The sequence below is a fragment of the Pristiophorus japonicus genome, chromosome 9 (assembly GCF_044704955.1).
Source record: "Pristiophorus japonicus isolate sPriJap1 chromosome 9, sPriJap1.hap1, whole genome shotgun sequence".
Taxonomy (NCBI): domain Eukaryota; kingdom Metazoa; phylum Chordata; class Chondrichthyes; family Pristiophoridae; genus Pristiophorus; species Pristiophorus japonicus.
This window is the reverse complement of record NC_091985.1, coordinates 38308733-38332347: the sequence shown is the minus strand read 5'-3', so window position 1 is coordinate 38332347 and position 23615 is coordinate 38308733. Positions and strand designations below refer to the sequence as shown.

At 44.5% G+C, this 23615-nt stretch overlaps 1 protein-coding gene across 1 annotated transcript in view; it reads right to left on the bottom strand.

Annotated features, from left to right (window-relative positions):
• ryr2a (ryanodine receptor 2a (cardiac)) overlaps positions 1-23615 on the bottom strand; it is a 924147-nt gene that overhangs the window by 666649 nt on the left and 233883 nt on the right. The window contains exons 11-12 of the mRNA XM_070890953.1: positions 8159-8233; positions 3156-3312 (exon numbers count right to left, since the gene is read on the bottom strand). Of these exons, the coding sequence (XP_070747054.1) occupies positions 3156-3312; positions 8159-8233 (232 nt within the window). The remainder of the gene's footprint in view (positions 1-3155; positions 3313-8158; positions 8234-23615) is intronic.

Genomic DNA, 23615 nt, shown 5'->3' with positions numbered 1-23615 from the left:
ATATGTTATTTCTGTTTTCGAGGAGACTTGGGGAAATTACCTTTAGGATCCATAATTAAGATGTCCACTGTGCTTGAATAAGATGGCTGCTGCAGCCCCACATAATGGCCACAGTTAGGAATCACACCCTGATGTCACAGAAGTGACTTATGATCGGTTGATTGATGGCCACGTACTGTTAGGTGTATTATATAAAATCTACAGCACAGAAACAGGTCATTCAGCCCAACTGGTCTATACTGGAGTTTATACTCCAAACGAGACTTCTCCCACTCTAATTATCTCTTCCCAACTTACCCTCTTGTATCCCTCTATTCCCTACTCCCTGATGTATGCAGCAAACCTTCTGATAAATGCATCATTGCCATCTGCTTCAACCACTCCAGGTGGCAGTGAGTTCCACATTGTCACCACTCTGTGTGCAAAGAAATGTATCCTAAATTCTTTTTTTGATCTGTAAGTGGCTATCTTATATTTATGTATCTTTTTTCTGGATTCACCCACAAGTGAAAACAGTTTTTCCACATCCATCCTATCGAACACCTTCAGAATTTTAAAGCCTCTATTAGATTTCCTCTTAGTCTTCGATTTTCCAGAGAAAAGAGTTCCAGCCTGTTCAATCTTTCCTGACAGTTGTATCCTCTCAGCACTTTCTCCAGTGTTTCAATATCTTTTTTGAGTGTGGAGACCAGAACTGCACACAGTACTCCAAGTGTGGTCCAACCAAGGTGGGTGCCAAGTTAATGAGACGCATAACATTACCCCAACCACCTATGGATCAAGGTTATTGGAGGGTTGCAACCATAAATTGGTTTTCTTTAATAAGAGATTATACAGTATTATAGTATTTAAATGTAGCCTTCGCTTCTAATGGGTAAGAGCACAGTCGGCACACTAAGAGACAGGGTAAAGGTATTATGAAGTGCAAAAGTGGCAGAGGTTTGTCAAGAAAGATCTCTGGTCTAGTGGCCAGCCTCCCAGCAGTTGTTCCATATTAGTGACTGTGGCCATGTGGAATGGGAACTCTACCTTCAATACTGCTCCCATTTCTGCAGCACTTTGTCACCTCTCCATGATCCTTCATGATACAAGAAAATGCTTATAATTTGAGAGGTGATTCTTCTCCAACCTTTAGCCTCCAATCTCATTCCCTCCATCATATACTTTCATATCTTTCTCTATTATAACAATCATATACTTTCATATCTTTCTCTATATAACATTGCCATTGCTTTTCTGAATGCTATCCTACACTCTCTTCCTTAATCTGGAAATCAAGACTAATTGGGTTGATTTTGAATCGTTGCCCTGCGGTGCTTCCTCGGGCCAGTCCGATGGATTCAGCTAGAGGCACAAACCATCTTCAGAGTCAGGCTTCAATAGAATACTGTCGATGAGCAGCCATGAGTTCAAGGAGCAATGGTGGGCAACTTAGCAAAACGGGGAATTGGAAATTCGACAGTTCCTTGAGCAAGGCAAACCAGATGTCAGCGGTAAACGGAATGGGACAATCACTATGTGGGGGGGGGGGGCGGGGGAGGAGGGAGGCAGGAGGGCTACTCAATGTCTGGGAGTGGGCCACAGTATTTCTGTGGGGCCAAGAAAAGCCCCCCAAAAAACTTCCAGGCTGTTTTGGAAAATCACATCAGGCAGGCCTTGGATACCTAAGGAGTGGCTGACGTTTCGCAGCCATTTTTAATGGCTGGACAATTTGTAAATGGGACAGCTGAAAATCGGCTCCATTGCATCTTTCCTACTCAAACTCATTCTTTCCCAGGACCTCAAACTGTGAAAGTCCTTACCTCCCTCCTACAATCTACAGTTCTTTGAATCCCAAGCCGGGTATTGCTCAACAACCACTACTACTTGACTTATCTTTGTTTCTTCCCGACATTTTTCAATCTTGGCGGCAGCATAAACTTATGAGCTATGGCCCGTCACCAGTAAAAAGGAACTAGTTATTGCAAGTTATGTCAATTAATCAATACTCCGTGTTTTCTATAAATACAAGATATTTTTAGGTCAAACACCAATAAATTATTTCATCTTTCATTTCTTGAGCCCTTATTTTTCATAAAAGTCATCCTTGTGGAACCTTGTCAAGTTTCTTTTCCAAAGAGTCTCCTATGATTTAATACCCTTCAATATTTAATTTATGCTAAGATAAGCGATGTGTTTACGACACACTAAATGCTGTTGCTGAAATTACTCCACGTATATAATGTCAAAAACATGGCACCCAACTGCAACATATTAGCACATGTATGTGTGTGTGCGTGTGGGGGGCTTCTGGCTCTTGAAAATAAATCTTCTTTGTCCAATTTTTTTAGCTGCGGCAGGCTGCAAAGAATGGCCACACCGTAAATAGAGCTTATTATAGCCACGGAAAGGATTCCAGGATAGAAGCAAAAGGACATGAGGCAACTGGGCTGCAAACAGACACATTAATTCATCATCATGAATTCAACTGTGCAGATGGCCAGTAATTATACATAACTCTTAATTTGAAGAATCAGGAATGATATCCACCAGAAAGCTGTTTTGTTTATGCCAAATTGTCTAAATCATTGATATTATAGCAGGAAATGTGAGCTGAATCACCTAATTTTGACTATGATTTAGTTCCTCTGCATCAGCGACAAACCAGCTATGAGATCCTTCATCCAGCATATTGGCCCGGCATAATTGGGGTAATTTTGACTTTGAACGTTAGTGTGAAACACACAATATTGGCTTGACCATTCGTTAAACACCTCTCCTTATTTTCATTTCCATTGAAGTCACTGGAAACAAAAATCAGGAGAGATGTTAAACGAGTGGTGAGCCAATATTGTGTGTTACTATCGTCCAAAGTCAAAATTAACCCCAATGTTTCACTCTTAAAAACAATGCCCACTCCCTCAAATATCTATCCAATTCTCCCTTTTTTTCCTGATATCTGCCGCCACTGCTGCCCTGGGGAGTCCAATCCATGCAATTACCACCCTCTCTGTAAAGCAGTTTAACCTCAATTGTCTATTCAGCTTTCCTCTTCTAAGCTTAAGTCGATGTGCCCCAGTTCTGGAGTTTGTAGAAATACACAAAATGGTTTCAGTACCAAAGACTAAATAATAGCATCAATCCGATTAGACTACGAAGCAATTATTTTGGCGTACCTTGGATGATCTGAAACAGAAAGCTGTGCTTTTTACATCAGCTTTTTCTTTGCCCATTAGAAGAAGGCCTTTCTCATCAATGAGGCTCAAGTACTTTCCTGTTGTTACATGTCTCAGTCTGAACGGCTGGCCCCATCTGATATGGCTTCCACTCCATCTGCAAGGAGAAATCAATTAGAACTAAATAATACCTATTCGATATAAAATCAGTGAAAGGACAAACACAATGGCAAATCATATGTATGATTTGCCATCAACAAGCAGATGGTGTTAAGAAGACATTGTTGTGCAGCAGCACAAAGCTGACTTTTTTCTTTGACTAGTTTTCTTTCATGTCAGTTAATTTCACCATTATAGTATTTAAAGAAATGCCATCCTTACCACATAATGCACCCAGGTTTAAATCAGGAAATTATTCACATCGGTCCAAAAGCGCTAACCATTATCATTATGGTCAATTACCAAGATAAGCGGTCTGTGTATTTCGGGCAGAAACTGGTGTTCAGTGAGTAGTTCGCACCTCATTAAAGTGCAATTACCTTGCAATACTTAATCAAAGAAGAATCCCCCACCATCAACATCCTGGGGGTCACCATTGACCAGAAACTTAACTGGACCAGCCACAAAACTACATCAAGAGCAGGTCAGAGGCTGGGTATTCGGTGGCGAGTGTCTCACTTCTTGACTCCCCAAAGCCTTTTCACCATCTACAAGGCACAAGTCAGCAGTGTGATGGAATACAAAAGCAAAATACTGCGGATGCTGAAATCTGAAATAAAAACAGAAAATGCTGGAAATCTCAGCGGGTCAGGCAGCATCTGTGGAGAGAAACAGAGTTAACGTTTCAGGTCGATGACCCTTTGTCAGAACTGGCAATAATTCAAAATGTAACAGATTCTTAAGGAAGTGCTGGGGCCCTAAAAAGGGGGAGGGAAGGAAAGAACAAAAGGGAAGGTCTGTGATGGAATACTCTCCACTTGCCTGGATGAGTGCAGCTCCAACACTCAAGAAGGTCGACACCATCCAGGACAAAGCAGTCTGCTTGATTGGCACCCTATCCACCACCTTAAACATTCACTCCCTCCATCACCGGCGCACCATGGCTGCAGTGTGTACCATCTACAAGATGCACTGCAGCAACTCACCAAGGCTTCTTCAGCAGCACCTCTTAAATCCACGACCTCTACCACCGAGAAGGACAAAGGCAGCAGGTGCATGGGAACACCACCACCTCCACATTCCTCTCCATGTTACATACCATCCTGACTTGGAAGTATATCGCTGTTCCTTCATCGCCGCTGGGTCAAAATCCTGCAACTCCCACCTTATCAGCACTGTGGGAGTACCTTCACCACAAGGACTGCAGCGGTTCAAGGCGGCGGCTCACCACCATTTTCTCAAGGCAATAGGGATGGACTATATGCTGGCCTTGCCAGCAACACCCACAACCCATGAACTAATAAAAAAAACTCTAACTGGTGGCGGGTTACACCTTGCTCTATTCAGCACTGAGTGCAATAAACATGTTCAATAAACATGTTCAATAAGTAAATAGCACCTCATTAAGGTCCAATTACCGTGTGTACTTAATCCCTTCTTAGTGATGTGGGGTTGCAGCTTCAGGTACTGACTTGATAAAAAGGGAAAAATAGACTATGAGAGAAAACTAGCAAGAAATAAAATATCAAATTGTAAGAGCTTCTGGGGACCAATGTTTATTTTTGCTACTCTCTTCCTTTTTACATAATTACGGTTCAATCGTACTTGAGAGTTAATCAATGGTCAGGGACAGGAGGGTGTGACTGCGAGTCAGGAAGGTATGGGCACCCAGGATGCAGTGATGGAGGAGCCTCAGCCCTTGACCCTGTCCAACAGGTACGAGGTACTTGCTCCCTGTATGGCTGAGGAAAAGGACTGCAGAAAGGATGGGCAAACTGATCATGACACCGTGGTACAGGGGGCCATCCAAGTGGGGGGAGAAAGAAGGAATGTGGTAGTGGTAGGGGACAGTTGAGTCAGAGGAACAGATATTGTTCTCTGCCACCACAACGGAGTTCCAGAGGTTGTGTTGCCTGCCCAGTGCCAGGGTTAAGGATATCTTCTTGTGGCTAGAGAAGAACTTGGAGTGGGAGGGGGAGGATCCAGTTGTCGTGGTCCATGTAGGAACCAATGACATAGGTAGAACTAAGAATGAGGTTTGGCTGAGGGAGATGGAGGAGCTAGGGTCTAAATTAATAAGCAGAAGCTCAAGGGTAATAATCTCTGGATTACTACCCGAGCCACCGGAAATTGGCATAGGGATAAGCAGATCAGAGATTTAAATACGTGGCTCAAAGAGTGGCGTGGGAGGAAGAGGTTTTAATTCATGGGCCACTGGGGAAAGAGGGAGCTGTTCCGTTGGAACAGGCTCCACTTAAATGGGCTGAGACCAATGTCCTGGCGAATTGAATAACTAGGGCTGTAGATAGGGCTTTAAACTAAAAAATGGCGGGGGAGGGGGGTTGGTCTGGTGAGGAGAAATTTAGATATCTAAAGAGAAAGGTCAATGCAATAGAGCAGTGTAGCGATTTGGGTAAAAATAAGCAGAGTGTGACAGGAAGAGACAGAGAGTTTAATGGTAGCAGTGCAGCAGAGAATGAGGTCAAAGCAGGGAATCCTGGTAAAAAATTAAATTAAAGGATCTTTATCTGAATGCACGGAGCATTCATAACAAGATAGATAAAATAGTTGTACAAATAGAAATAAATGGGTTTGATCTAACAGCCATTACAGAGACGTGGTTGCAAGATGACCAAGGTTGGGAATTAAATGTTCCAGGGTACTTGATGTTTCGAAAAGACGGGCAGACGGGTGACCACGAAACTACCGGATTGTCGTAAAAACCCATCTGGTTCACTAATGTCCTTGAGGGAAGGAAATCTGCTGTCCTTACCCAGTCTGGCCGAAATGTGAATTCAGACCCACAGCAATATAGTTGTCCCTTAACTGCCCTGTAAAATGGCTTGGCAATCCTCACCAACGCCTTCTCGAGGGCAATTCGGGATGGGCAATAAATGCTGGCTATGCCAGTGACACCCACGTCCCGTGAATGAACAAAAATAACAGAAAACACCAGAGACGCTCGGCAAGTTCAGGCAGCATCTGTCAAGAAAACACGTGTTAGTTGATGTTTCAGGTGTAAACTCTTCATCGGAACTGAAATAATATTACAAATGAACAGCATTTAAGAAGAACCAGCCTGAACTGCTGAGTGTTTCCAGGATTTCCTGTTTTTGTTTCAGATTTCCAACATCAACAGTATTTTGATTATTGTTCAGTGTCCTACAGATTCCATCCCTCTGTGGGAAATGGCCTGAGATACATTAGTAACGCATCTTGTGGAAATTCATGGGCCACAAGTAGTTTTGAAAATAAAGGTTCTTCAATGGATTACCAACGAGGAAACGTTTCAAGGATACCCTCAAAGCCTCCTTGAGAAAGTGCAACATCCCCACCAGCACCTGGGAATCCCTGGCCCGAGACCACCCTAAGTGGAGGAAGAGCATCCGGGAGGGCACTGAGCACCTCAAGTATCGTCACCGAGAGCATGCAGAAATGAAGCACAGGCAGTGGAAGGAGCGTGCGGCAAACCAGTCCCACCCACCCTTTCCTTCAACGACTGTCTGTCCCACCTGTGACAGGGACTGTAATTCCCGTATTGGATTGTACAGTCACCAGAGAACTCACTTTTAGAGTGGAAGCAAGTCTTCCTCGATTTCGTGGGACTGTCTATGATGACAATCCCGATTGCCCAAGAGTCTGTAGACCTGGAATGAGGGACAATGCGGATAGGAAAGAAGAGACATCCAGGCCAGCAATGAATAATGTGCTGCATTTAACCCTATATCTGATTAATTCAAATCCCTGGTTGTCATAAATCAAAGCAGCAGATTCTTGTGGAGCCAGCTCCAACCATTTGTATGGAAGAATTATGTACAGCAGTTGACTCTCCAATGTCATGTTAAGGTTTGTATTTTTTGGCTCTTTTTAATCGCACGAGTTTTAACCTGGAAAATTGGGAGCAAGTGGCAATTGATCTAAAATAAACACCTTAATTAGCAATAACATTAATGCTTGTGTGTGGACCTGTTAAAATTGGCATAACAGGCAAAAACGTGCAGCAGCAATGAAATAATATAATTATTAGCAATACCACTGATAAAACCTCTCACAGTTGTTATAACACCAAAAACACTTGTTGCGAGTCTGTTGCTCTGCAGGGAATTCATGTGAACAGACTCAATGGAGTCAATTCTAAGTCTTCCCAGTTGGCAGGAGTGGGGCGGTCGTGCTCCACAAATCCTGGGGATACACATCCCATCCCATTCCTGCACCATTCATGCCCACTGCCATTTACCAGGAGGCCTCCACATGAGAGCCCAGGCGCCTGCCTGCTTTAGACAGGAGATTATTTTGAGTATGCTAATTCGGGTCCTATGATGTGTGTAGGACTCCAAGACAATTTTGAGGTATCAATGGGCAGAGTGTGCGCCATGCATGCTCCACCCATTGGTACCAAGGATTGATCAGACTAATCAGCAATGCTTAAAGGGAACCCTTTAAAGATTTTTGTGAGATCAGGAGGAGCATGAATGCCTCATATGGCCCCACAAAAATCTTCACATTCACTGCACGCCCATTCCACCAACCCACCCCTGGATTTCACGTCCCCCCCACCCCCACTCCAGCTGGCAAGCTGCCTGTGACTCCTGATTTACCTATAAAATGTAAAAAAGCCCGGCCCTCTATATGGCTCGGGCCTCATGCCGAGTGCAATCATGCTGCCCATCCAATATCCACCCAGGATTAAAATCAACCCCTATTAGTTCTACATCACCTCTGAACATTTTCAAAATTACTTCAACTTTTGAGTGATTGCAGTTTTAACCTTTCAACTAAAAAACATATTGAAACATCTAATTTTTATTGAATTAAAGGAAACGATCATGACGTTTGTTACTTACGCAACCCTCAGTGTCTCTAGCCTCCACAGGGATCGAGCATGAATGGAAACTGCTCCGCCTTCATAATGAACTGTCCTAGAAGGAAATTGGAAAGAGACACAATCGAACTATGTATTGGTTTTAATGTCGACTTGTCTCATAACTGTATTTGTTTCATGGGTTCTTTGCTTAAAAATTCATTGCAAGACATTGCTATTAAGAACTAGTTGGTTTATTAACAAAGGCTTATCAAACTACACATTACCAGTTCATCCACTAGGCTCACAACTGCATACCTCATCATGGATGACCGAGACCCAACTGACTGGGGTTTTATTGAATCTTATGAACATGACTTGACTGGCTAAGCTACTCACAATGCAACAGCTCCAGAAACTTGTGAGCATACTCACAGATGCATACATTACAATAACATTACTCTTCACATCTAAATTATTATTCACAAATAAATCCTTGCAAAAATTCAAAACTATATATCTCAAAATTACTTCGACAACAAATAATAAAGAACTGCATAATTTAAATCTGAAGTAGGAACAGGTTTCCACTTACAAAGAACAGAATGTTTGGATCTTTTCAAGAATAAAAGTGAATGTTATTTGTCGTGTAAGTAAAAGTGTTCTCGTTAATCTATTTTTAATAATGTATATCAATGATAGGATAATTCAAAGTTAACAAAGCAGTAAAAACAAAATATCCAATCTCTCCACAATCCCCAGTATGTGAAAACAATCTAATTCTTCCCATGATTCTTTTCTGCTCTGTGACATTAGTTTACAGAATAGAGCCACTGTTGGGGATGGGGTTTAAACATTCCTCTGGTCCCTGTAGCCTAACTATTATTGCCACCGACATTAGCAAATGAACGCTTAACATGGTCACATGACGTGCCCCGTCCACTATTTTACCGGAAGTGTTCACTAATTTAAAATAAACAGGGTGATGCCTGTGATAAAATAGCAGACATTGCAGTCATGCCAAACATGTTCACTGTTTACCTGCTAAACCTGCCAACAGTAATTTGTGAGTTAATGTGTATTGACCCCTTTGTGAAGATTGCCTTTGTTTGATATTTGTAACAAGCTTATACGACATTGCAGCACATAGTGGCCAGAGGAACTCTTACCCCTCGATGTTGAATACATGATGTACAAGTCTCACATGGGAGGAAGAATTGCTCTGGTTGATATGTATAATCAACATCATGAATAGAATACAAAGCGACTCCAGCAATCCTTTCCCCTTAGGGGCAGAAATTCCTCCGTGTAACATTTTCGCAAATTAGCAGACACATTTGAGTGAAATTCCTTTCAACAAATTCTTTAGCTCATTTATTTTAAATGCATTAATTACTTTGTTACAATAGACAACAGAAATCTCTACCAATTCATTAAAATAGTGAACATTTGGATGTGTATATTTCATTGTTCAAGATTACTTATTAAGTAGAACATTTTCATGTCAGTTTCCCAATTAAACATTACTGCACCGAAATGTTACTGCACTGTCTGAAGCACGTATAAATACCATTGCAGCATGCAGAGACTATCTTTATTGCACAGAGGTGTCCCTTCAGCATTCTAGGTCACCCATTTCTATCAGCCGGCTTCACATATTGACTCAAAGTAGGTCTACGTAAAACACTTTTACCCTGTATTAAATACACATTTGACTGTAAAACAAAGTCACCTTCTTGGATGTCAACAACCTGAACTGGATTTTCCTCTAGTGCTTGTGTATTTGAGATAATTGCTATATTTTTCAATCTATACTCCATACATTAGAGCTCATCCAAAACTCTGCTTCTCATATCATAACCCACACCAAGGCCGGAATCTTACCAGCCCTGTGTGTGCGGGTTTGGAGGCGGGTCTGCTCTCAAAATCAAAAAGATTGACAGCGGGCCGGTATCCCACTGTAAACCCGCCTCTGTTAAGAATCGAATAACTCCACGAGGCTAAGTACGGTGAGCTAGTTCAGGCATGACCTTACTCCAGTTTATTTATGCTCAAAGTGAGGATTCAACATGGCTGCCAACACTGGCATCAACAACTCTCTGCAGTAGAGAATTCCACAGGTTAACAACTCTCTGAGTGAAGAAGTTTCTCCTCATCTCAGTCCTAACTGGCTTAGCCCTTATCCTTAGACTATGTCCCCTAGTTCTGGACTTCCCCAACATCGAGAAATTCTTCATGCATCTAACCTGTCCAGTTGCGTCAGAATTTTATATGTTTCTATGAGTTCCCCTCTCATCCTTCTAAATTCCAGTGAACACAGGCCCTATCGATCCAGTCTCTCCTCATAGGTCAGTCCTGCCATCTCGGGAATCAGTCTGGTGAACCGTCACTGCACTCCCTCAATAGCAAGAACATCCTTCCTCAGATTACAAACCAAAACTGAACACAATATTCCAGGCGAGGCCTCACTAAGGCCCTGTACAACTGCAGTAAGACCTCCCTGCTCCGCTGCTCAAATCCCCTAGCTATGAAGGCCAACATACCATTTGCCTTCTTCAACGCCTGCTGAACCTGCATGCCAACTTTCAATGACTGATGTACCATGACACCCAGGTCTCACTGCACCTCCCCTTTTCCTAATCTGCCGCCATTCAGATAACATTTTGCCTTCGTGTTTTTGCCACCAAAGTGGATAACCTCACATTTATCCACATTATACTGCATCTGCCATGCGTTTGCCCACTCACCCAACCTGTCCAAATCATCCTGCAACCTTTTAGCGTCCTCCTCACAGCTCACACCGCCACCCAGCTTAGTGTCATCTGCAAACTTGGAGATATCACACTCAATTCCTTCATCTAAATCATTGATGTATATTGTAAAGAGCTGGGGTCCCAGCACTGAGCCCTGAGGCACCCCACTAGTCACTGCCTGCCATTCTGAAAAGGACCCGACTCTCTGCTTCCTGTCTGCCAACGAGTTCTCTATCCACGTCAATACATTACCCCCAATACCTCGCGCTTTAATTTTGCATACCAATCTCTTGTGTGGGACCTTGCCAAAAGCCTTTTGAAAGTCCAAATACATCACATCCAGTGGTTCTCCCTTGTCCACTTACATCCTCAAAAAATTCTAGAAGATTTGTCAAGCATGATTTCCCTTTCATAAATCCATGCTGACTTGGACCGATCCCGTCACTGCTTTCCAAATGTGCTGCTATTTCATCTTAATAATTGATTCCAACATTTTCCCCACTACTGATGTCAGGCTAACTGGTCTATAATTACCCGTTTTCTCTCTCCCTCCTTTCCTAAAAAGTGGTGTTACATTAGCTACCCTCCAGTCCATAGGAACTGATCCAGAGTTGATAGACTGTTGGAAAATGATCACCAATGCATCCACTATTTCTAGGGCTACTTCCTTAAATACTCTGGGATGCAGACTACCAGGCCCCGGGGAATTATCGGTCTTCAATCCCATCAATTTCCCTAACACCATTTCCCGCCTAATAAGGATTTCCTTCAGTTCCTCCTTCTCAATAGACCCTCGGTCCCCTGGTATTTCCGGAAGGTTATTGTGTCTTCCTTCGTGAAGACAGAACCAAAGTACTTGTTTAACTGGACCACCATTTTTTGTTCACCATTATAAATTCACCTGACTCTGACTGCAAGGGACCTACATTTGTTTTCACGAATCTTTTTCTTTTCACATATCTATAAAAGCTTTTGCAGTCAGTTTTTATGTTCCCAGCAAGCTTCCTCTCAGACTCTATTTTCCCCCCTCCTAATTAAACCCTTTGTCCTCCTCTGCTGAATTACAAAATTCTCCCAGTCCTCAGGTTTACTGCTTTTTCTGGCCTATTTATATGCCCCTTCCTTGGATTTAACACTATCCTTAATTTTCCTTGTTAGCCACAGTTGAGCCACCTTCCCCATTTCATTTTTACTCCAGACAGGGATGTACAATTGTTGAAGTTCATCCATGTGATCTTTAAATGTTTGCCATTGCCTATCCACCGCCAACCCTTTAAGTATCACTCACCAGTCTATTCTAGCCAATTCATGTCTCATACCATCAAAGTGACCTTTCCCCAAGTTCAGGACCTTAGTCTCTGAATTAACTGTGTCACTCTTCATCTTAATAAAGAATTTAAGAGGGAGTTATGGCCCTTACGACTAAAAGGGATCAAGGGGTATGGAGAGAAAGCAGGAAAGGGGTACTGAGGTGAATGATCAGCCATGATCTTATTGAATGATGGTGCAGGCTCGAAGGGCCGAATGGCCTACTCATGCACATATTTTCTATGTTTCTATTCCCCCTAAAGTCCTTGGTACAGGTTGTATTTACAAATTGAGACAGTCGGGAGCCTTCTGCTCCCTGGTTGATCTTCTCAGTTCGAACCCAAGCTTGGGCGAGTTAGTAAGTCCATTGCTGCATTGTGGAGCAGTCGGTCTGACAGGACTGTCGGGATGGTAGGTTCGTCTTCATGAATGACACAAGGGTCAACTGACGGTTGGATGTGTGTTGGTTGGTCGATGATGATGTCATCTTCAATTTGTTCTGGGTTGTCTGTGAATCGCAGTTTCGCAGTTTGGTTTGGTCGATGTGCCACAACCCTAATTCAGGACAAACACAGAGACACGAACAGCAATGTCACATGATACGGCCACGCGATCGTGGTACCATTGCTGCCGTTGCCTTCTGGTTTCGACATGATCATTGAGATCCGGGTGTACAAGGGAGAGCCTGGTTCTGAGGCCTCGCTTCATTAACAGCTCGGCAGGAGGGACCCCGGTGAACGAGTGGGGTCTCGTCCGGTAACTGAGCAGAATGCGGGACAAGCGGCTCTGTAGGGAGCCATGAGTCAAGCGTTTTAGGCTCTGCTTAATGGTTTGGACAGCCCGCTCTGCTTGACCGTTAGACGCGGTTTGAAAGGGGCAGACCTGACATGCTTGATGCCATTACGGGTCATAAACTCATGGAACTCCGAACTGGTGAAACACGGTCCATTGTCGCTGAAAAGGACGTCGGGCAGGCCATGGATGGCGAACATGGCCCGGAGGCTTTCAATACTGGCCGTGGATGTGCTGGATGACATGATTACGCATTCAATCCATTTGGAGTAAGCGTCCATTACCACTAAAAGCATTTTGCCGAGAAAGGGGCCAGCAAAGTCTATGTGGATCCTTGACCACGGTTTGGATGGCCATGACCACAGACTCAGCGTTACTCAGTTGCATGCAAGTGTTGCACTGATGCATGCATGACTTCAAGTCTGAGTCAATGCTAGGCCACCAAACGTGAGACCAAGCAATGGCCTTCATCATGTCAATGCCTGGATGGGTACTGTGTAAATCTTGCACAAAAGTTTCCCTACCTTTTTTTGGCATAACAACATGATTACCCCATAATAGACAATCAGACTGAATAGACAATTCATCTTTGCGGCAGCTATAAGGCTGAATTTCATCCTGCATTTTCTTGGGAATGGCAGACCAATTGCCATTTAGGACACACCTTTTTACGCTTCACAGTACAGGATCCTGGCTGGTTTAAGTCCTGTGATGGGTGACTCCTCACTCTCGAAGGCATCCATGACCAGCAGTAAGTCTGCGGGCTGCGGCATTTCCACCCCGGTTGTGGGCAATGGTAGCCGGCTAAGCGCATCAGCGCAGTTTTCAGTACCTGGTCTGTGGCGGATGACATAATCATAAGTGGATAATGTCAGTGCCCATCTTTGAAAGCGGGACGAGGCATTGGTGTTTATACCTTTGTCCTCAGAAAACAATGAAATGAGCGGATTGTGGTCTGTTTCAAGCTCAAATCGAAGCCCAAAACAGGTATTGGTGCATTTTCCTAACCCCATATACACATGCTAAAGCCTCTTTCTCTACAATACTGTCCTTCCTAACCTGAGGAAGGACATTCTTGCTATTGAGGGAGTGCAGCGAAGGTTCACCAGACTGATTCCCGGGATGGCGGGACTGACCTATCAAGACTGGATCAACTGGGCTTGTATTCACTGGAGTTCAGAAGAATGAGAGGGGACCTCATAGAAACGTTTAAAATTCTGACGGGGTTAGACAGGTTAGATGCAGGAAGAATGTTCCCAATGTTGGGGAAGTCCAGAACCAGGGGACACAGTCTAAGGATAAGGGGGAAGCCATTTAGGACCGAGATGAGGAGGAATTTCTTCACCCAGAGAGTGGTGAACCTATGGAATTCTCTACCACAGAAAGTTGTTGAGGCCAATTCACTAAATATATTCAAAAAGGAGTTAGATGAAGTCCTTACTACTAGGGGAATCAAGGGGTATGGTGAGAAAGCAGGAATGGGGTACTGAAGTTGCATGTTCAGCCATGAACTCATTGAATGGCGGTGCAGGCTAGAAGGGCCGAATGGCCTACTCCTGCACCTATTTTCTATGTTTCTACTATAGGCTCTTTCAGCCTTAGACAGACTTCTGGACGCGTATGCAACTGGTTGGAGTTTGCCTGATACATTGGCTTGTTGGAGCACATAACCGACCCCATATGATGAGGAGTCGCAGGCCAGCACTATCCGCTTACATGGGTCATAGTGTACCAGTAATTTATTGGAACATAACAGATTCCTGGCCTTCTCAAAGGCTCTGTCTTGAGATTTGCCCCAAACCCAGTCGTTATCCTCTCTCAGCAACATGTGCAAGGGCTCTCGCCATTTGCTCAAACTAGGTAGAAAGTTACCAAAATAGTTGAGAAGACCCAGGAACGAACGCAGCTCCGTCACACTCTGGGTTCTGGGTGCATTTTTGATGGCCTCGGTCTTAGAGTCCGTAGGCCTGATGCCATCTGCAGCAATCTTTCTCCCCAGGAATTCGACTTCTGGTGCATTGAAAATGCATTAGCCTGAGTCCCACTCTGTCCAGACGACGTAGAATCTCTTCCAGGTTGTGCAGGTGTTCAGTGGCATCGCAACCGGTGATCAGGATGTCATCTTGGAACACGACGTTTCTCGGGACGGACTTCAGCATACTCTCCAGGTTTCTCTGAAATATGGCTGCCGCCGAACGAATTCCGAAAGGGCATCTGTGGTAATATAAACAGTCCTTTGCGCGTGTTGATGCACGTCAGTTTTTTCGAAGATTCAACCAGCTCCTGTGTCATGTAAGCGGAGGTTAGATCCAATTTGGTGAACGACTTCCCCCCCGCTAGCATTGCAAACAGGTCGTCAGCTTTGGGTAACGGGTACTGATCCTGCATCGAGACTCAATTGATCATTACCTTGTAGTCACCGCAGATCCTGACCATGCCATCACTTTTCAACACCGGGATAATTGGCCTGGCCCATTCGCTGAACTCGACTGGTGATAATGATTCCTTCCCGTTGAAGTCTGTCCAGTTCGATCTCGACCTTCTCCCTCATCATGTACGGAACCGCCCGAGCCTTGTGATGGACGGGTCTTGCATCCTGGCCTAGGTGGATCTGCACCTTGGCTCCAGTGAAGTTGCCGATGCCTGGTTCGAACGACGAGGGAAATTTGCTCAGCACTTGAGCACACGAAGCGTCATCCACTAATGATAAGGCTTTAATATCGTCCCAGTTCCATTTAATTTTCTCAAGCCAACTCCTTCCGACTAGTGTTGGGCCATTGTCTAGAACGATCAACAACGATAAATCATGCACAGCTCCATCGTATAATACCTTTACTGCCAAGCTGCCAATGACTGGTATGAGCTCTTTAGTGTAGGTAAGCAGCTTCGCATTGATTGGGCTCAGTTTGGATCTCTTTGCCTTAGTGTCCCACAGCTTTTCGAAAACCCTCTGACTCATTATTGACTGACCCGCACCCGTGTCCAATTCCATGGATACTGGAACCCCATTTAATTTAACGTCCAGCATTATCAGAGGACTTTTGGTAAAAGAATGTACACCATACACTTCTTCGTCGTGCACCTCGGGTTGAGTTGCCTGTGCTGCTTGATCCACGCTGGATCAATCATCCTCAGCCACGTGGTGTGTCGCAGCACGCTTGCTCGGTTGCGGACACATTCGCTGAAGGTGCCCAATTGTTGCACAGCCTTTGCACACGTATTGCTTGAATCGGCGTTGATGGGCCCAAAGATAGCCCCGCAACGCCAACCAGGCGAGCTTTGATTAACCCCCGATGGCAGACTTTGAGCAGTTACAGGTCGTACGAACGCGGACGAGTAGGCCCTGCCATGTGCAGCTCTGCCTACCAACGATATTATTTTATGCACAGTACTTGCCGGTGAGTTTCGATGCTGTGAAGATATCTGTTTCGAGTTTTCGTCTGTGGACTTGATGGCCCTGCTCACGTCTAGAGATTCAGCAGCCAGCAAGCTTTGGAAGGATGACCACGTGGCCAATACCAAGCACGAAAAAGTCCCGCAGCATTTCCTCCAACGCAGCTCTGAAGTTGCACGGCCCAGCGAGACGTCCCAGGTCGATGACAAATTCCGCCACGTCCTGACCCTCGGAGCGATTGTGCGTTTCGAAACGATACCTCAACATGATGATGCTTTCCTTCGGTTTAAAGTGGTTCCGAATTTATCGTAAGTCTTATCTGTTGGTCGAGTCGGTGAGAGTAGATTCTTGATAAGGCCATAAATTTTTGACCTACAAGCGGTGAGGAGAATTGCCCTGTGCTTAATTGCGTTATTGGTTCCTTCCAATCCGTTGGCTACGAAGTACTGGTCAAGGCGATCAGTGAAATCCTCGCAGTCTTCCCCTTCCACGAATCTCTCCAAAATTCCAACAGACATGGTTGCGTGAAAGTTCGTAGTTTTAACTCGTCGCCAATTGTTAAGTATTGAATAACTCCACGAGGCTAAGTACGGTGAGCTAGTTCAGGCATGACCTTACTCCAGTTTATTTATTCTCAAAGTGAGGATTCAACATGGCTGCCAACATTATATACGTTGTTATACACGGCTTGCACGTATCTGCCAGTGATCATTAGGACTCCGACAGTCGCGCCCTCCGGTTGCAGGTAAAACCCAGTTAATATACCTAACAGCCTCCTTGTTAGTTTGCCAAGTGTTGGGTCTGTCATTCCTGAACAGACCCGACACCAAGCAGCGGGTCAGCCAATTTAGATAGTTAAAAGCTTGTTAAATGGTAGTTAAGCAGGATTTTACCAGGTACTTAGCATTTTACCAGGTATTTAAAAAGTTTCCCGGAGCGCAGTTGTCATGTCAGCTAAGTAGGTCGGGTGTTGTGTCAGCATCGATTGATTCACTAAACTGACGGCTGCAAATGGTCTATGAAAGTTTCCATTTCATAGGTTTTCACTTTCCAAGGTTAAAAGCAGTTGCTTACTTCACTGAGAAGTCAGATTGCCCTTTATGCAGCTATCAAGTGTGTGGAGAAAACTCTCTGGGGGTGAAATTGCTCCTTGCCCCAATTGGGGATGGTCACTTTCCAGGGCCGGGACTTTTATCGCCCGGCATGGAAATACCACCCCCGACATACAATTGGGCCTAGCACCCCGTGAAGAAAGCGGAGAGCTGTCTCCGGTGCTCCACTTCCATTGGGGTTGCTACTGTGGCACTGAGTACAGCACTACACCGATGCTCCACATAGCGCTGATGCGCTACAATGCCTCTCCACTTGGATTAAAGGGGAGGGCCAGTGTGCACTCTGCAAGCTCTTTGGTGGCCGTCACTGGGTCACCAGGCTGGCGTGAGACCGGGCCAGCAGCCCAGCACCCAAGATGGAGCGCCGAGCTGCACGATGGCGGCCCGGTCTACGCTAGGTTGTGCGGCGGGCCGGGGTGCTAACCGCCGGATGCGGCGTTGCTGGGTCATCGGGTAATTTCCTGAAGGAGCTAACGGGGCTATAAAGAGGGGCAATTTCGCCCCCTCTATCCAGTGTGACCTCATTGGAACAACCTTTCTCACCACTGACAAATCGCTTCTGTCATCTCAACCTCACCTGCCATCTATTCCATCAGCATCGGTGCTCGTGAAAAAAATCTCACCTTGGTCCTCAGATTCCCAACACGATCAGCCCCAACACCGGCAGCACCAACATCCACACCAACCTTCGCTGCAATCAACTGATGCTGCACTGAACACATGGCATCATCACCCGTGCAAACTGCTGCCCGGGACTCCAGCGATGGCCTAATCCTGTCCAGATTGGCTTCAATTAACACTGTACACCCTGGCTGCAACCTGATACGCCAGGTTGGCACCACCCCATACCAGCACCATAAAGCAACCCTACAATGTCTAAGCCATTCCTTTCACACTCATCTCCATTGGGGAGGGTGGCATTATGTCTTGCCATTCACTGGAACTCACTAAGACACTTCAAAAAGGCGCACAGAAATTTGTCCAGGAAGGCAAAGTGGTGAAAATAAAGATTTCAATGCTTAACACATTTGCGAATTAAAGCACCCAAGTGTCGACCCTTGTGTGTTGTTGGATTGAATGTTGTTGGATTGAGTGTTGTTGGATTGAGCGTTGTTGGATTGAATGATTGGACAAGGCTGAGGGTGAGTGTGAGGGGTGGCTAGTGAGATGGGAAAGTGATAATATAGAAAGAGAGAGAGGGATGGGTGCAACTGTCAGGTAAATTGGTGTGAATATGGATATGCAGGAGTAGGTAGGGAAGGCAGAGTGATAGGGATGTGATGAGTGGCACAGCAGGATGAGATTGAGTGTGGCTTTGCAGTAACGTTTAGTGATCTACTGAGATCATTGAAAGATTTGCGCCACTGCAGCCAGGTCCTCCTGACCACATCCCTGCTTGTGCCCTCCTGTGCAATGTGCAATCAGGCTGTGTTGATCTCCTGGGGAGGTCTCTTCCACCAAATATAAGGGAAGAGAACCTCCTGCATGCTGTGACTCCCTCCAGAAGCATATGGAGGCAGTCATGGGAGAGCCTGGGTGCAGCCGTGCACCTTTGTGCAGTGCTTGTCAGTGACAGCGCAACTGTCAAAATTAATGTGAACATGGTCTCTTTAAGGAAACTGGCTGATCATCATCGTCATCATAGGCAGTCCCTCGAACGAGGATGATTTGTTTCCACATGAGTTCACAGATGTTTCAATGAAGGACCCGATGTTCCAGTCCTGAACTCCAATTGAGAGGGTGGAAGATGCCTGCGCGTGGATTTTTTTAACGTGTGGTGACTGTTGTACATCAGCCACCACACGGGCTCGGCAGTGCTGGCCTTTATCCAATGGCAAGGGTTAATCAGGACGACTGGTGACGTAATCAGACCGGCTTCCTTTTAATTGGCCGGGAACTTCGCAGGGCGGGATTAACAAGGCCAATCAGGGCAAAATCACTTGGAGGAGGCAGGTGAAGACGCAAGCGGGGTTTGAGGCCTCCGTCTACTCTGGGCGAACCGGACTCACCACGGATGGCGAAATCGCGGCCCAAGTCCCAGTCACCCATCACCCCTGTGCTCATTGACCTACATTGGCTCCCGATCTACCAACCTTCATTTTAAAATTCTCTGATTTAAATCCCTCCATGGCCTCAGCCCTCCCTAACTCTGTAACCTCCTCCAACCTTCCAAGAACTCCGTATTCCTCCAACTCTGTTCACTTGTTTACCTTCATACACCACTGGCAGCCGTGACTTCAGTCATCTAGGCCCTAAGCTCAGGTGTTTCCCTCCTAGACCTCTCGGTCTTTCCAATTCTTCTCCGTTAAGACCTTCCGTGTAATAGAACATAAGAACATAAGAAATAGGAACAGGAGTAGGCCATACAGCCCCTCGAGCCTGCTCCACCATTCAATAAGATCATGGCTGATCCGATCATGGACTCAGCTCCACTTCCCCGCCCACTCCTCACAACCCCTTATTGTTTAGAAAACTGTCTATTTCTGTCTTAAATTTATTCAATGTCCCAGCTTCCACAGCTCTGTGAGGCAGTGAATTCCACAGATTTACAACGCTCTAAGAGAAGAAATTTCCCCTTATCTCTGTTTTAAATGGGCGGCCCCTTATTCTAAGATCATGCCCTCTAGTTCTTGTCTCCCCTATCAGTGGAAACATCCTTATTGCATCCACTTTGTCAAGCCCACTCATAATCTTATACGTTTCGATAAGATCACCTCTATTTTCTTCTGAATTCCAATGAGTAGAGGCCCAATCTACTTAACCTTTCCTCATAAATCAACCCCTCATCCCGGAATCAACCTAGTGAACTTTTTCTGAACTGCCTCCAAAGCAAGTATATCCTTTCGTAAATATGGAAACCAAAACTGCACGCATTATTCCAGGTGTGGCCTCACCAATACCTTATATAGCTGTAACAAGACTTCCCTGCTTTTATACTCCATCCCCTTTGCAATAAAGGCCAAGATACCATTGGCCTTCCTGATCACTTGCTGTACCTGCACACTATCCTTTTGCATTTCATGCATAAGTACCCCCAGGTCCCGCTGTACTGCGGCAGTTTGCAATCTTTCTCCATTTAAATAATCACTTGCTCTTTGATTTTTTTCTGCCAAAGTGCATGACCTCACACTTTACAATATTATACTCCATCTGCTGTTTGGGATTTGCCATATTTGTTTACCTCTGCATGTGGTTAAGTCTGAGGAGTTGAACACTCTGAAAACAACCAGTCTGCCCCAAGGACTGGACAGCACCTGTCGTGCATGGAAAACTGCACCTAGTTGTTGACACTAACCCTGCGACGCGAGTATTTTTTTAAAAAAGCTTAGCTCTGACGTATGGAGGAGTCGCATCAGATGACTGAAGTAAAAATCAGGCCAGGGTTAGGTTTTTAAGTTGCTGGTCAATGGATAAATACAACTTTATTATTCCTAGTTATGTTGCAAAAAGCCCTTGGCATTACTAAACAGAATTAAGGATTTTATATATAGTCTCAAAAATGTTTTGTGCCACATTGATGAGTCTGCTCAGATAAAGAGCAATACAGTTCAGATCTAACTGACACTGATGTATGACTGCTACATATCTGATTAGACTGTTAAATCCATCTATGAGCAAAAATGAAGCAGCAGGAAAAGGAAATCATAAGAATTAGGAGCAGGAGTAGGCCATTTGGCCCCTCGAGCCTGCTCTGCCATTCAATAAGAGTATGGCTAGTCCTCTACCTCAACACCACCTTATAGCCCTTAATTTTCTTAGTTCCCAAAAATTTATCGACCTCTGTATTGAATATACTCACCGACTGAGCATCCACAGCTCTCCAGGGTAGAGAATTCCAAAGACTCACAACCCTGAGTGAAGAAATTTCTCCTCATCTCAGTCCTAAATGGTCAACCACTTATTCTGAGACTGTGGCCCTGTGTTTTAGATTCCCCAGCCAGGGAAAAAAATTCTCAGCATCAACCCTGTCCAGCTCCTTAAGAATGTTATGTTATGTTTCAATTAGATCACCTCTCATTCTTCTAAACTCTAGGGAATATAGGCTTAGTCTACTTAATAACTTCATAGCAGTAGGCTCGTTATAACATGTTACTTTTGATATCTTTGAGTTTCTAAATAGAAGATAACCCATGTAAAGAGCACGTTTTACAATGTTCCCACTCCCTCCAACCGAGTTTTATGTTTCCTGTATGGCTCCCAAGCATTTAAATTTAATCATAGATGAACAAAACCATTCTTAACGAAACAATGCATGCTAAAAAAATTATTTTGCCTATTTAAGAAGGGTGCAGGTATATGTCATTAAACGGTAGCTTCCTGGATTGAAATGATTTTGACAGATTCAGAGGAGAAAGTTTCACTCTGGAGTCAGGTCCAAATGTCACTCCAGATTTACTCTGCAAATTAAGCATCGGTTCAAAGTGAAACAATCCGCACGAATGCCACAACGCTGTGTAAATGTAATGTGGAACTAGTAAATAAGGTAATGAGGACAGGGGAAAGGAAAATTGGGCGGAGTGTATAATGGGCAGTCGATCCGCTACCGTCCGTTTTGCGCCCATGCCGAAGTTGAATTTTACCCCCACAATTAACGTAAAACAGTTTTCCTACTTAATTATCACCGAAAGCCAAGCATAACTGTAAAGGGGCAAAGGGAAATGCAGAAGAACATAAGAAATAGGAGCAGGAGTAGTCCATACGGCTCCTCAAGCCTGCTCCGCCATTCAATAAGATCATGGCTGATCTTCAACCTCAACTCCACTTTCCTGCCGATCTCTGCATCTCTTGATTCCCCTTGTGTCTAAAAGTCTATCTGTCTCAGCCTTGAATATACACAACGACTGAGCATCCACAGCCCTTTGGGGTAGAGAATTTCAAAGCCTCACAACCTTCTGAGTGAAAAAATTCCTTCTCATCTCAGTCTTAAATGCCCGACCCCTCATCCAAAGTCTATGCCTCCCAGTTCTAGACTCGCCAGCCAGGGGAAACAGCCTCTCAACATCTACCCTGTCAGAATCTTATATGTTCCAATGAGAAAGGGAATTGGAATTATAGTAGATAAGTCCAATAAAAATGGTAAGTGGCTCAATGGGCCAAATCACTACTTTTCAAATTGTTAGCTGGTTCAGTTGGTAGAACTCTTGCCTCTAAGTCAGGAGGTCATGGGTTCATGTCCCACTTCAGACTCAAGCATGTAGGCTGATAAATTGAACTTGCACCCAAAACACCAGAATATATATATTTACATATTTAAAATACAAAATATTGATTTCCAATTATTCGTCGAGATAGAACCATTATTAAGATAGAATTACATAGGATTAAATAGAATGTACGGCACAGAAACAGGCCTTTCAGTCCATGCCAGCGTGTATGCTTCATTTGAGCCTCCTCCCATCTTTCCTCATCTAAATCGATCAACATAACCCTCTATTCCCTTCTCCCTCATGTGCATGTCTAGCCTCCCCTTAAATGTATCTGTACTTTCGCTTCAACCACTCCCTGTGGTAGCAAGTTCCACATTCTCACTATTCGTTACCCAAAGAATTTTATTCCGAATTCCCTGTTGGATTACTTGTTGACTATCTTGTATTGATGGCTTCTAGTTATGCTCTTCCCCACAAGTGAAAACATTCTCTCAGTATCCACTCTGTCAAAACATTTCATAATTTTAAAGAGCTCTATTAGGTCACCCGTCAGCCTTCAAGACAAGGCCTGTTCATCCATTCCTGATATGTATAACCTCGCATTTCTGGTTTATAAAGTACTCGATTCATAAAGTACAGCTTGATAACCAACCACAGACACATATAACGGGTTAACACATGTACCCTTGGGAATAGTACTTGATCCACTGCTGATATGGTAGTCCACTGAAGAATGGACATGCTAGCAAGATTCTGATTAGTGAAGCGTCTTGTATTCAATCAGCTCCTATTTCTGTCTAAAGTTGTATCACACCTCTCAGACAAGGGGGGCAGACAGATAAGACCAGTTCCTGTTTGACAGAAGATACTTTTAGGCTGATAAAGAGCCATCAACAGCAGACTTGCAGTTCTCCGACCATCAGCAGCCCACTGTAGTGCAAAACTGGGGGAACTCCACAGACCCGACACCATAAAAGACCCACATGTTTATGAG